This window comes from Anomaloglossus baeobatrachus, chromosome 1, assembly GCF_048569485.1.
Source record: "Anomaloglossus baeobatrachus isolate aAnoBae1 chromosome 1, aAnoBae1.hap1, whole genome shotgun sequence".
Lineage (NCBI taxonomy): Eukaryota > Metazoa > Chordata > Amphibia > Anura > Aromobatidae > Anomaloglossus > Anomaloglossus baeobatrachus.
Window position 1 is genome coordinate 488,522,223 of NC_134353.1, and position 14,909 is coordinate 488,537,131.

At 46.8% G+C, this 14,909-nt stretch overlaps 1 protein-coding gene across 1 annotated transcript in view; it reads right to left on the reverse strand.

Annotated features, from left to right (window-relative positions):
- Positions 1-14,909, reverse strand: part of GTPBP3 (GTP binding protein 3, mitochondrial) — a 110,398-nt gene that overhangs the window by 93,189 nt on the left and 2,300 nt on the right. Inside the window, exon 2 of the mRNA XM_075315487.1 lies at positions 4,682-4,778. Coding sequence (XP_075171602.1) covers positions 4,682-4,722 — 41 coding nt within the window. The 5' untranslated portion in view covers positions 4,723-4,778. The remainder of the gene's footprint in view (positions 1-4,681; positions 4,779-14,909) is intronic.

The following is a 14,909-nucleotide window of genomic DNA, read 5'->3' on the forward strand; positions in this document are numbered from 1 at the left end:
AATATGGCAATGTTAGTAAAAAAAAAAAAAAAAAAAAAAAAGAGTTACATTATGCAGGTATCCAAAAATGAGATTTCGATTAAATGTGTTTTCACTGTGTAAAAGTACTTACAAGTAAAGAAAAAAAAAAAAAATCCCAGGAAAATTACTGATTAACTATTATATACTAACTATTACTAACCCTCAGAATTTGGTTAACCCTTTAGTGACGGAGCTAATTTTCACCTTAATGACCAGACCAAATTTTGCAATTCTGGCCAGTGTCACTTCATGAGGTTATAACTCTGGAACGCTTCAACGGATCCCGGTGATTCTGAGACTGTTTTTTCGTCACATATTGGACTTCATGTTAGTACCAAATTTAGGACAATATTTTTTGTGTTTATTTATGAAAAAAATTGAATATTGGCAAAAATTTTGAAAATTTAGCAATTTTCAACTTTTGAATTTTTATACCGTTAAACCAGAGATTTCTGTGACACAAAATAGTTAATAAATAACATTTCCCACATGTCTACTTTACATCAGCACAATTTTGGAAACAAAATTTTTTTTTGTTAGGAAGTTAGAGGGGTTCAAAGTTTATCAGCAATTTCTCATTTTTACATCAAAATTTACAAAACCAGTTTTTTAGGGACCACATCACATTTGAAGTGACTTCAATAGGCCTAGATGACAGAAAATACCCAAAAGTGACACCATTCTAAAAACTGCACCCCCCAAAGTACTCAAAACCACATTCAAGAAGTTTATTAACCCTTCAGGTGCTTCACATGAACAAAAGCAATGTGGAATGAAAAAAAGCAAAAATTAAATTTTACCTAAAAATGTTGCTCTAACCCAAATTTATTCACTTTTAGAAGAAATAACACAACAAAATGGACCTCAAAACTTGTTCCCCACTTTCTTATGAGCGCGCCGATACCCCACATGTGGTCAGAAACCTCTGTTTGGACAAATGGGAGGGCTCGGAACAGAAGGAGCAATATTTGAATTTTGGAAAGCAAATTTGGCTGAAATAGATTGCGGGCACCATGTTGCATTTACAGGTCCGCTAAGGTACCTAAACAGAAGAAATCCCTCACAAGTGACACCATTTTGGAAACTAGACCCCTCAAGGCTTCTATCTAGGGGTATAGTGAGCATTTTAGATCCACAGGTACTTCACAGATTTTGTTAACGTTACGTTGTCATATTGAAAATTTTAATAATTTTCTCAAAAATGTTGCTTTAGCATCAATTTTCTCACTTTTTCAAGAGGTAATTCCAAAAATTTGACCTCAAGGTTTGTTAACCACTTTTTTATGAGCGCGGTGATACCTCACATGTGGTCTGAAACCTTTGTTTGGACAAATGGGAGGGCTTGGAACGAAAGGAGCAATATTTGAATTTTAGAAAGGAAATTTGGCTGAAAAAGATTGCGGGCACCATGTCGCATTTGGAGGTCCCCTAAGGTACCTAAACAGCAGAAACCCCGCACAAGTGGCCCCATTTTGGAAACTAGGCCCCTCAAGGAATTTATCTAGATGTTTGGTGAGTACCCTGAACCCTCAGGTGCTTCACAGAATTTTATAACGTTGAGCCATGAAAAAAAAAAAATAAAATTTTACCACAAAATTGTTATTTCAACCAGGTAGCTTTTTTTTTTACAAGAGTAAAAGGAAAAAATTCAGCATAACATTTATTGTGCAATTTCTCCTGAGTTTGGCGATACCTTATATGTGGTGGAAATCAACTGTTTGGGCGCATGGCAGGGCTCGGAAGGGAAGGAGTGCCATTTGACTGCAAAATTGGCTGGAATCAATAGCGGACGCCAGGTTGCATTTGGAGAGCCCCTGAGGTGCCTAAACAGTGGCGGTCCCCCACAAGTGACTTCATTCTGGAAACAAGACACCTCAAGGCTTTTATCAAGGTGTATAGTGAGCAGTTTGAATCCACGAGTACTTCACAGAATTTGATAAGCTTAGGTTGCCATATTGAAAATTTTCATTTTTTTCACAAAACTGTTGCTTTAGCATCAAATTTCTCACTTTTTCAAGAGACAACAACAAACCGTGGACCCCACAGGTTGTTATCCAATGTCTTATGAGCACAGGGATACCCCACATGTGGCCAAAAACCTCTGTTTGGATAAATGGGAGGGCTTGGAATGGAAGGAGCACCATTTGAATTCTGGAAAAGTTGAAATAAATTGCGCGCACCATGTCACATTAGCAGGGCCCCTTGGGTACCTATACATCAGAAAACCCCCACAAGTGACCCCATTTTGGAAACTGGATTTTATTCAGGAGTATAGTAAGCATTTTGAATCCACAGGTACTTCACAAAAATGTTGCTGTAGCAACAAATGTCTCACTGTTAGGCTCTGTGGCCATGATCCAGCGACACGGCATCTAGTACACAGTGTCAGCCTCCTGCAGAGATGTGAGTGTTGTCCACGGGAGAACGCAGCTGCCCATGCCCACGATTTGGGTTCAGGCCGCTGTGGAGCTCTATGCTACCTGCAGAGAACACTCATCTCCGCAGCATAAATTGACATGCTGAGGCTCGGGAAGCTGCGCCACAGGTCGGTTTATGCTGCGGAGAAAAGAAGCACATTGGGCATGGGATTTCTAAAAATCCTTCCACTGTGCTTCTACTGCACAACGCAGCATTATGGACACAAGGAAAACACTCTGCGCCCAAAACACTGCAAACCCTGATTGTGGGCACACAGCGTAAAATGCTACAATGGATGAATGGATAGATGTCAAACAAATATAACGTCCCATTCCCCTGCATATTCTAAGCTGGCGCCCTTTAGTGCCTTTCATGTGGCACTAAAGGGTGCCTAGCCTTGTATTTAGCCCCCCAAAAAATTAATAATTAAAATAAACGACGTGGGGTCCCCCCTATTTTTGATAGCCAGCTAGGGTAAAGCAGACAGCTGTAGCCTGCAAACCACAGCTGACAGCTTCACCTTGGCTGGTGATCAATTTGGAGGGCTCCCCAGGCGTTTTTTTAAAAAAAAAAAAAACGTGGGGTCCCCCCCAAATTAGATCACCAGCCAAGGTGAAGCGGACAGCTGGGGTCTGGTATTCTCAGGGTGGGAAGAGCCATGGTTATTGGACTCTTCCCAGCCTAAAAATAGCAGGCCGCAGCCGCCCCAGAAGTGGCGCATCCATTAGATGCGCCAATCCTGGCGCTTCGCCCCAGCTCATCCCGCGCCCTGGTGCGGTGGCAGACGGGGTAATATATGGGGTTGATACCAGCTGTAATGTCACCTGGCATCAAGCCCTGGGGTTAGTGATGTCACGGCATCTGAACAGATACCCGACATCACTAACCCAGTCAGTAATAGAAAAAAAAAAGACAAAAAAAAAATTTATTTGAAAAAACACTCCCCGAAACATTCCTCTTTTACCAATTTATTGAAAATAAAGAAATTCCGGTCGCTGTAATCCATTTTGGAGGTCCCGCGCCGACTCTGGATCTTCTAGAATATGGGGGGCACGTTCAGGGAACGTATCCCCCATTTTCTGGAAGAGCAAGCTCTCCATGAGCAGTGTGGGTGCAGTAATCTGAGAATACTGCACTCACACTGCCCCGGTCCAACCTAGGGCAGAGTGACCTGCAGTAACCTCATTCCAGAATATGAGGGGCACGCTCACAGAACGTACCCCCCATTTTCTGGAACAGCAGCCTCTCCATGTGAGGAGTGTGGCTGCAGATCACTGCACTCACCCTCCCCCGGTCCACAGTGGAGCCTGTGCATCAGCGACGTCAGCAGGATCCCTGCTTGCAGGGATCCAGCTGACAGCCGCTGTCTGCGCATGCGCCGCCAGCATTGAAGAAGGAGGCGGCGATCGCGGGCCCGGAGCGGCAGACAGGTAACGTATAACCGGGGGCTTGGGGGGGGGGAGGGGGTGACGGGGGGTGACCTAGTGGGACCTGGGGACACCTTTCTGCCGCATGTGACGTGTCACATGCGGCAGAAAGAGCAGAATGAAGGCGGCCGCGCGCTGTGCGCCGCCATCTTCCACGCTCCGGAGGGGGGAGGGGGGTGGTGGCTCTGGAGAACCGGAGGGGGCTCCGGTGACCAGAGGGCTCCGGTGGACCGGAGGAGGGGTCAGGGGGAGGACATTTCCCTCCGATCTGAAATGTTTGATCATTTCAGATCGGAGGGAAATGACTGCAGAGCCGGCGCCGGCGGCAGTTTTCTGTGCGCTTCGGCGCCATTTTGGATGTCCGGTGGGGGTGGGGGTGGGGATGGGGGTGGGGGGACTCTCCGGTACCGGGGGCTTTGGGGGCACTAGGGGGTTAGATTTCTTTCTCATCTGACATGTTTGATCATGTCAGATGAAAAAGAAATCAGTTTTACCGGCCATTTATTTTTTTTTCATGTGTTCGTCGGTATACGGTGTATACCGGCGATCACATGGTCGGGGTCCAAAAAAAACACCCCGATTCATAATCTGGGGGGTCTCAGCTACCCCCGGTAGCTGAAACCCCCGAGATTTTCGGTCGCTGGGGGGCGCTACAGGGTTTTTTCGGGCCGCCGCTTTAAAGCGGCGGAACAGAATAAGTACCCTGTTTTGCCGCCGCTTTAAGTCGTACGGCCGTCGTTATGAGGTTAAAGAAAAAGCTATATTAACAGCACAGTAAACAGAAAAAAGTGGAATTATTATACTTGCATACTTACTCTTGAACAAATGTATTCACACATCTTCTGAAAGGCCACATGTCTGTGTTGAGTGGTGCATACACTGATCACTCCATTACTGGTCATTAATATTCATCTGGAAAAAAAAAATCAGTAGATATGATCTATATAATGGCACCTAGCCATGAGAAGGGGAAACTCCAAAAAGCTAAAGATGGTGTCCATTTTTATTGGAAAGCTAAATTTACATGGTCACTGTTTCAGTCAAAAGTACAAGTAACTATAAGAAAGTTTGAAGTATTTCTTATCAGGAAAATGTAATTCATTCTGAACATATAAGCCACTTCTCCCTCCTCCTGAACTCACTATTAGGCCTCTAGTGTATGGTATTTGATGCTACTGATACTTGGCTCCGGGTCTGCAATAAGCATGAGCTGAGAGTCATTCTACTGTGACCTGATTCTATCACTTGCGAGAATCTGATCACAGGTGCAGAGAAGATGGAGAGATTAATATCTCCATCTTCTCCTTTGCCTGTCTCAGCGTATATCAGACTGTACTCGGATGACATCCAAGTGCAGTCCGATGTTACACACACACACACACACTCACACACACAGACTTGTAAGGGTACTCGTGATCTCAGATATGCTGCCAATCGTAGCACGCAACAAATTTTTTCCTAAGCCCAATTGGAGTTGAGAAAAAAATTCACTCATCTGACCTGCATTAATGAATGATATTGGGGAGAGTGCAATGAGGTTTTTTAGTAGATTGCACTCGTACGATTCATATGCTTGAGGCTTCCCAGCCAAAAATAAAAATAAAAAAAACCAGTTCAAATCAGTTTTTGTCAAGGCAAGACAACTATCATCACAGTGAGGTGACAACACCTCGTTTTTTTTTATATTAAACCAGCCCCAATGTGTTTTAAATGATGCAATATGCATCACTAACATGGTATAAAAAGAAATCAATGTATTTATCTTAAAAAAAGACGTTATATGCTTAGGTGAATGAAGTAAATATCTTAGGGGCTTTTCCCAGTTATCAGTCACTGTCACTCAAGTTCAGGCATGATTCTTTTTTTAACTTAGTCACACTGTAATTTATTACCCCACAGGTCCTTCACCAGCACTTCTCTGCTGTGCTCGGCCATTATAGTAACATGATCGTGACATCACAGGTCCAGCTCACACAGGACCTGTGTGATGTCACGATCATGTGTCCATAATGGCTCCACCAGCCTTATGGTTGTCCGGGCACAACATATTGAGAATCTTACATCTGGATACGTTATAAAACATAGGCTCAATGGGTGTGTGACACATGGTACTCCCTTCAATCTGCTGTTTACTTTGGTATGTGTAGCGGCTGCTATCGTGTACTGCACAAGAGCTTCTATTAAAAGATGTTCTGTAGTACCCAGCCAGATAGGTTATCTATATCTTGTGCTCGGACAACCTTTTAAAAAGTACCAATCTGGCGTTTGTGTTTTTATTTCACTTCCAGAGAGGTATCACTAATGTCTGTTCCCTGCCAGTAGTAAATGCTTACCAGCTGTCATCTTCTGCCCTGCCCAGTATTGCTCCAACTCCTGTCTCGTGCCGCCATCTTGTGACCACAACTCCCGACTGACCAGAAGTCAGAACTAATGGTCTATCTTGCTCCCATAGGCATACATTGAGACGTGACGTCCGATCTGCCCAGCAAACACTAGATCGATTAGTTAGTTACAACTAGCAGAACAAGACTAGAGTGGTGCCAAAATCAGCAGAGGATGGCAGCTGGTAAGTGCCGTATATTACTACGGGGAACATACAATAGTGATACAACTCCAAGCGTGAAATAAAAAAAATACCAGTGGTGCTTTAACAAGACATGTGTGGCGACCCTGAGGCTCAGGTCGCCACAGGGTACTGCACTCCATTTAGGGTGTGGTGCTGATTATGGATCCAATGGAGGTCTGTGTCGGTTTCATCATCCACAACCACATACACACACATAGGTTGCTCCTTCCCCACTGGGGACTGGGCTAGGGTCGGGTACCAAAGGGGTTGCAAACAGTGTGGCATTTACAGGGTGCCAACACAACGGGGGCCCCAATCCACTAGCTTAGGACCTGGTTAGGGGGAGGAGCAGTCACCAGGGGGGATTAGGAGTCACACACACAGTTTACAAATTAAAGAGTTCTCCAGCAGTAGTGATAGTGAGCAGATGCCCTTCCCAGTAGCTCCTGTGGGACATAGGAGTTTAACGGTCACTGAGGAGGATACCGTATCAGTTCCCACAGGACCAGCGCTATTCAGGGTGCAGAACCCTAGGGTGGTGCAATTCCACGTTGCATCACCAGATTCTGCCGACGGAGGAGTTCCATGCTTCTCCGACCTCACAAGTTTCCAGAGCCAAGTGGCACCTATGATTTCAGGCCCTCGATCAAACTCAAGGGGATCCACACTACTGGCATAGGGAACAGTACTCTACCTAGTAAGGAAGGAACTCTAAGTGCTTCCAACCACAGGGACCCGCACGACAAAGCACAGTGAGGAAGGGCCCACAGTCTACCGGACCGGTTCTGACCTCCCACGGTTCCGGGATCGACCTGAGCCCATCATGTCAGTGACCAGTGTGACCAGGCTGGCAGCTGAAGTTATGAGTAAACTACACCTTGAACCCACAGAGACTGTGTTGGCTCGTCCTTACTGGCACCGCCACCCAGCGCTTAGGCACCAACGGCCTCTTTCTTCCCTCTTCATCCACCCGGGGCCCGCTTCGCCTGTGGGGAGCGATACCATCCCGGCTGCCTTAACACCTGCCCGGTGAAAAATCCGGCAGCGGTGGCTACTCCAGGCCCCATACCACAGGTGGTGTTACGACAAACTTTCCCAAACACTCCCCTTCCCCCACCATTTACTGTACGCCTCGGGGCTACGGAAGCGACCAAGGCCACACCGTGATAACGCCTGACCCGACCGAAACGGCTCGGCACAAGTAGGTTAACCACCTGCCCCGTGGGGCGCTACACGAGCACACAGTATTTGGTGAGTTTTAACCTCAGTATTTGTAAACCAAAACCATGAGTGGGACAATCAGAGGAAAAGTATAATAGAAACACGGGCACCACTCCTGTATTTATTATTCACTTCTGGTTTTCTGATTTTTTTACCTCCAGTATTTGTAAGGGAAAACAAGGAGTGGGACAGTCAGAGGAAAAGTATAATAGAAATACGAGCACCACTTCTGTATTTATTACCCACTCCTGGTTTTGTGAGAGGTTCCCTCAGTATCTGTAAGTTAAAACCAGGAGAGGGATAATCTGAGGAAAAGTATAATAGACACATGGGCACCCCTCCTGTATTTATTACCCACTCCTGGTTTTGAGAGAGTTTACCTCAATGTTTGTAAGCCAAAACCAGGAGTGGCACAATCAGAGGAAAAGAACAGTGCCTTGCGAAGGTATTCGGCCCCCTTGAATTTTTCAACCTTTTCCCACATTTCAAGCTTCAAACAAAACGATAAAAATGTTAATGTTATGGTGAAGAATCAACAACAAGTGGGACACAATTGTGAAGTTGAACGAAATGTATTGCTTATTTTAAACTTTTTTAAAAAGTAAATAACTGAAAAGTGGCACGTGCAATATTATTCGTCCCCTTTAAGTTAGTACTTTGTAGCACCACCATTTTCTACGATTACAGCTGCAAGTCGCTTGGGGTATGTCTCTATCAGTTTTGCACATCAAGAGACTGAAATTCTTGCCTATTCTTCCTTTGCAAACAGCTGGAGCTGAGACAGGTTGGATGGAGAGTGTTTGTGAACAGCAGTTTTCAGCTCTTTCCACAGATTCTCGATTGGATTCAGGTCTGGAATTTGACTTGGCCATTCTTCTGACACCTGGATACGTTTATTTGTGAACCATTCCATTGTAGATTTTGCTTTATGTTTTGGCTCATTGTCTTGTTGGAAGACAAATCTCCATCCCAGTCTCAGGTCTTTTGCAGACTCCAACAGGTTTTCTTCAAGAATGGTTCCGTATTTTGCTCCATCCATCTTCCCATCAATTTTAACCATCTTCCCTGTCCCTGCTGAAGAAAAGCAGGCCCAAACCATGTTGCTGCCACCACCATGTTTGACAGTGGGGATGGTGTGTTCAGGGTCATGAGCTGTGTTGCTTTTACGCCAAACATATCGTTTGGCATTGTGCCCAAATAGTTCGATTTTGGTTTAATCTGACCAGAGCACCTTCTTCCACATGTTTGGTGTGTCCCCCAGGTGGCTTCTGGCAAATTTCAAAGAACACTTTTTATGGATATCTTTGAGAAATGGCTTTCTTCTTGCCACTCTTCCATAAAGGCCAGATTTGTGCAGTGTACGACTGATTGTTGTCCTATGGACAAACTCTCCCACCTCAGCTGAAGATCTCTGCAGTTCAACCAGAGTGATCATGGGCCTCTTGGCTGCATCTCTGATCAGTCTTTCCTTGTTTGAGATGAAAGTTTGGATGGATGGCCAGGTGTTGGTAAATTTGCAGTGGTATGATACTGTACTGTACCGCCCCCGTGGAAGCAGCCGAGCTGCTTGGATCCGTGTTCTCTGTGGCTCTAGGGTCTCCGGACCCAGGGGTCGTGCGGCCACTCGAATGAAAAGGCGGTATTTACAGGGGAGTTATAGTTCGTGACGCCACCTGTGGTGTGTGGTAATTAGGAGTACCACCGCTATTGTTGGGAGTACCCAGGGATGATGGAACGGGGCAGCAAGGTGTTGGAACCCTCCACGGGTAGGGGATGCCCGGGACTCGGTGAAGGGGGGGATGCCATGGGGATGCAGAAGTAACTCTCGTACTCACTCAGTTCATAAGCAGACAACGACAACCGGGTAAACCAAGTATCTGGGTACCGCTGCCGCTGAGGGGAGCTCGTCCAGATCCCGTCCCCAAGTGGTGCTGCCTGGTGGTCCGTGACCTGCCTCCTGGCACTAAGTTTAGACTTCGACTGGGTGGCCCGGTAGCTTGAAACTAGCCGGCCCCGCTCCCTACTATGGCTAAGTATGGGAGCTTGCTCTCAGGGCTCACGCTTGGGATTTTCTGGACCGTTTTGGTTGGAAAGTCCTATCCCCCGTTGCGCTAATGCCCCGATTTTGGAGCGGGTGGGAATGGATCGTGAAGGCTCCATTCTCCTCAGGTGAATTGTCGGGTTGCCTGAAGCTACTCCCCAACCTAGGGTCCATGTACCCCGTCGTGCCTTCGCTCCCGGACCAGTGATAGGGCTAGGCTGCTGGCCGTCCTCCTCGACGGGTCCGAGCACCTCGCCACAATCCCCTGCGACCAGGGGTCCGACTCCAGTAGGCCCAGACCACCGTCTGCAACCTAGGCAGTTACTTCGGGAGTCCCCACTCCCGACTTCCTCTGAGCTCCTCTCAGCTCGAGGGCCACTTTCCAACTCCAACTCAACTCACTGACTCAACTCAACTCTCCACACACCCTCCCCTCCCTCCCTGACCCCCCAGGTGGGCGACTCTATTCCTCTCAAGCCGTCCACTGGTGTGTCAGGTGGGTGTGATGCAGGGTGTCTCTAGGATTTTGATTTCCTGTAAGAGGCAACACCACTTAAGTAGGGACCCAGAACCAAGAGAGAGAAGGAATACTGCATGGAAGGGCAGCTTGTGCAGTACCCTGTGACGGCCTGATAGTCCAGGGGCGTCACAATACTCCTTCCATTTCAATATGATCGCTTGCACAGTGCTCTTTGGGATGTTTAAAGTTTTAGAAATCTTTTTGTAACCAAATCTGGCTTTAAACGTCTCCACAACAGTATCACGTACCTGCCTGTTGTGTTCCTTGGTCTTCATGATGTTATCTGCGCTTTAAGGCCAAAGCCACACGGCATGAAAATCGGTGAGATGAAAAAAAAAAAATAAAATATCGCATTCCACTCGGACCAATATTAGCCTGTCAGCACCCATGAGCGATTATTTTCTCAGCCCTAATCGGACCGAGAGAACAATCGCAGCACTGCGATCCTGTTTTCTCTCGCACCCATTCAAGTCTATGGGGCGAGAGAAAAATTGCACTGCACTGGCAGAACACCGGTGTACCGCAGGTGCAGGGCGAGAATGGCAATAGCCGTCTACGGAGGAGAGAGGGAGATAAATCTCTCCTTCCCCTCCACAGCACCGGCCCGCCCCTCCTCAGTGCCGGCCCACCCCCCACAGCTGAGGTCTGCTCGCACGATCGGACCTCAGTTGCAGGGACTCTCGCATGACACTCGGCTCTGCTGTACTGCCAGCGTCAGCCAAGTGTAATGCGAGGGGATCGCAGTAATCCCCGTGTGGCCCAGGCCTAAACAGAACACTGAGACTATCACAGAACAGGTGCATTTATACGAGACTTAATGAATACTATTGCATGACCCAATTTTCAGTTATTTATTTTTTAAAAAAGTTTAAAATAACCAATAAATTTCGTTCAACTTCACAATTGTGTCCCACTTGTTTCTTCACCATAAAATTAAAATTTCTATCTTTATGTTTGAAGCCTGAAATGTGGGAAAAAGTTGAAACATTCAAGGGAGCCGAATACTTTCGCAAGGCACTGTATAATAGAAACACGGCACCACTTCTGTATTTATTACCCACTCCTGGTTTTGTGAGTTTTTACCTCAGTATTTGAAAGGGAAAACCAGGAGTGGGACAATCAGAGGAAAAGTATAAGGCTATGTCTGCACGCTGCATTCTGGATTTGACAAAAAATGCACCCTCTGGCAGACTTTGACAAATGTAAACACTGCATTTGACAACAAAAAAAAAGCGGTAAAAACACATGCGTTTTCTAGGCATTTCATCCTTCATTTGGGCTGCGTTTTGAAACAGTGCATTGTTAAAGAAGTTGTCCAGTTACCAAAACTGATTTTTTTTTTTTCTGATAAATCTTGCTAATATGTGCCCCTCAACACATCTATTATGTTTTTTCAGCAAAATTAGGTTTTATTGTGCACCAGCAGCACATGCTCATTGCTGGCTCCAGCTCTGATGGGGTTAATCTCTCCTCTGACTTCCTGTGTTCAGTTCCTACAAGTCCCAGAATTCTTTGTGGCTCTAGGGCGGTGTCTAGCTTATCTAACACACCCATTGTGTCTAATACACCCACTCTGCTCCCACCCAAACCCTCCTCCCTGCCTCTTCCCAGTGGATGCACTGAGAGAAATCACAGAGACAGCAGCAGCTCTGCACAGCCAGGGGAAGAAAGTGTGTGTGCGCGTATATACAGTGTGTGTGTGTGTGTGTGTGTGTGTATATACAGTGTGTGTGTGCGTATATACAGTGTGTGTATATACAGTGTGTGTGTGTGTATATACAGTGTGTGTGTGTGCGCGTATATACAGTGTGTGTGTATGTGTGCGCGTATATACAGTGTGTGTGTGTGTGTGTGTGTGTGTGCGTATATACAGTGTGTGTGTGTGTGCGTATATAGTGTGTGCGTGTTTGTGTATACAGTGTGAGTGTGTATGTGTGTGTATATACAGTGTGTGTGTGCGTATATACAGTGTGTGTGTATATACAGTGTGTGTATATATACAGTGTGTGTGTGTGTATATACAGTGTGTGTGTGTATACAGTGTGTGTGTGTATATACAGTGTGTGTGTGTGTGTATATACAGTGTGTTTGCACGTATATACAGTGTGTGTGTGTGTGTGTGCGTATATACAGTGTGTGTGTGTGCGTATATACAGTGTGTGTGTGTGAGTGTGTGTGTGAGAGTTTGTGTGAGAGTGTGTGAGAGAGTGTGTGAGAGAGTGTGTGAGAGAGTGTGTGAGAGAGTGTGTGAGAGAGTGTGTGAGAGAGTGTGTGTACAGAAATTATGATTATTAGCCGGCGCAACATGTGAAAAAAATAATTGGGGAAAAAAAAGTGAGGGGGTGATGAGATTGCTTTTTTCCCTCTTGCCTAGTCTGTGTGTCGTCCGTATCATCCGCAAACCGCATGTGACTGGATCCTGTGGATTAAATGTGCAGCGCATGCAACCGTTATTTTACCGGATCCTTCTGCAGTGGGACACAGAATTTATCGGCCGGCGCTGGAGTCAGCTGACTCCTGATCCCACAGCCCGCACACACTGCAATGGCTGCAGGTGGGCTCATTCACACGACCGTTCCGTTTGTCCTGGTCAGTTCCTGTTTTTTTTGCGGCCCCACAGACAGGACCATCTTTTCAATGTCTTTTGTGTAGGATCGGATGGTACACGGTAGCACTTCCATGTGCATCCGATCCTACAAAAAAAAAAACACATCGGATGCCGTATGTCCGCTCCGTTATTATGGAACATGTCCTATTCTGTTCCGTAATAACGAACCGTGACTCAATACAAGTCAATGGGTCCGCAAAATTCCCGGAAGCAACACGGAAGCACTTCCGTGTGACTTCCGTTAGGTGCCCGTGCAGTCAGTGTCCCGCTCCAGCCCCAGCCCCGCGGCTGCCCGCTCAGCAGTGTCAGCAGCGGTCCGCACTGCAGTGTCAGCAGCCGCGGGGATGACCAGCGCTACCGTCAAGAGGTTAGTAAGTTCATTACCTACGGTGATGAAGTCCTGCCCTCCTGACGTCAGCGGTCGTCACTGCTTTCTATCCCCTCCGCTTGTCACATCACCTCTCGCTGTCGACCAGAGACTGTGACTAGTGGTAACGTCACGGGCCGCTCGCGATACTTGGTTTGTGAAGGCGGCGGTCATTGAACTCGGTGACAGCGCTGCTGTCAGGAGTTCAGCGATCATCGCAGGTAATATACCTCGCTAACCTCCTGATAGCAGCACTCGTCATGCCCTGCAGTGACCTGGGCTGACCTATTGATGTTAGCTCAGGTCACTGCACGGCTCTCCCAGCCAATGGGGAACATTCTGTTCTTCATTGACTGGGACATTGACTATGGTATGGATCATCGTGGGACCCCCTTGTATTACACCAGACCTGGATTTGTTTTTCTTCTAATAAATTGGTGAAAGAGGGAATGTGTTGGGGAGTGTTTTTTCAAATAAAAATGTGTTTGTTGTCTTTTTTTTTTTTTATTACTGCCTGGGTTGGTGATGTCGGATATCTGATACACGCCTGACATCACTAACTCCAGGGCTTGATGCCAGGTGACATTACACATCTGGTATTAACCCCATATATTACCCCGTTTGCCACCGCACCAGGGCAACGGGATGAGATGGCGCGAAGCACCAGGACTGGCACATTTAATGGATGCGCTACTTCTGGGGCGGCTGCAGCCTGCTATTTTTAGGCTGGGGAGTGTCCAATAACTGTGACCCTCCCTAGTCTGAGAATACCAGACCACAGCTGTCCGCTTTACCTTGGCTGGTGATCCAATTTTGGGGTACCCCGTGTTTTTTGTTTTAAATTATTTATTTCATTTAAAATAACAGTGTGGGGGGGGAACTCTGTTTTGGATTACCAGCCAAGGTGAAGCTGCCAGCTGTGGTTTGCAGGCTGCAGTCGTTTGCTTTACCCTAGCTGGCTACAAAAGATAGGGGGAACGCATGTCATTTTTTTTTATTATTTATTTCTTTTTTGGCTAAATACAAGGCTAAGCACCCCTTAGTGCCACATGAAAGTCACAAAAGGGTGCCAGCTTAGAATATGCAGGGGGTAAGACATTATATATGTATTTCTTATCTATCTATCCAGCCCTCTATTCATTCATTCATTCATCCCTCTATCCCTCTGTCTCTATATCTATCTATTCATCTCTATATCTACTAATCTATTTATCTTTCTTGCTGCTTCTGTTTTTTGCGGTCCGCAAAAAAAAAAGGAAGGCACGCAGATGTCACACGGATGCCACTAGGATGCATCCGTGAAAAAAAGGACCGTTTTTTGTGGCCCGCAAAAACAGAACGGTCATGTGAATGTAGCCTTAACAGCAGTCGCTGCCTGCTGCCAGTCACATGTGACCGTGTGCGGGCTGTGTGTGCGGGCTGTGTGTACAGGAGTTCAGCTGAGTTCAGATCAGCTGACTCAAGTGCCGGCCGATTAGGCTGGGGCCACACGGGGATTACTGCGATCCCCTCGCATTACACTCGGCTCACGCTCAGTACAGCAGAGCTAAGTGTCATGCGTGTGTCCCTGCGACTGAGGTCCGACTCTGCGAGCAGACCTCAGCTGTGGGGGGCGGTCTGGCACTCGAGGGGTGGGCCAGCACTGAGGAGGGGTGGGAGGGATTTCTCTCCCTCTCTCCTCCGTAGTCCACCGATGTACCGCAAGTGCAGTGCGATTTTT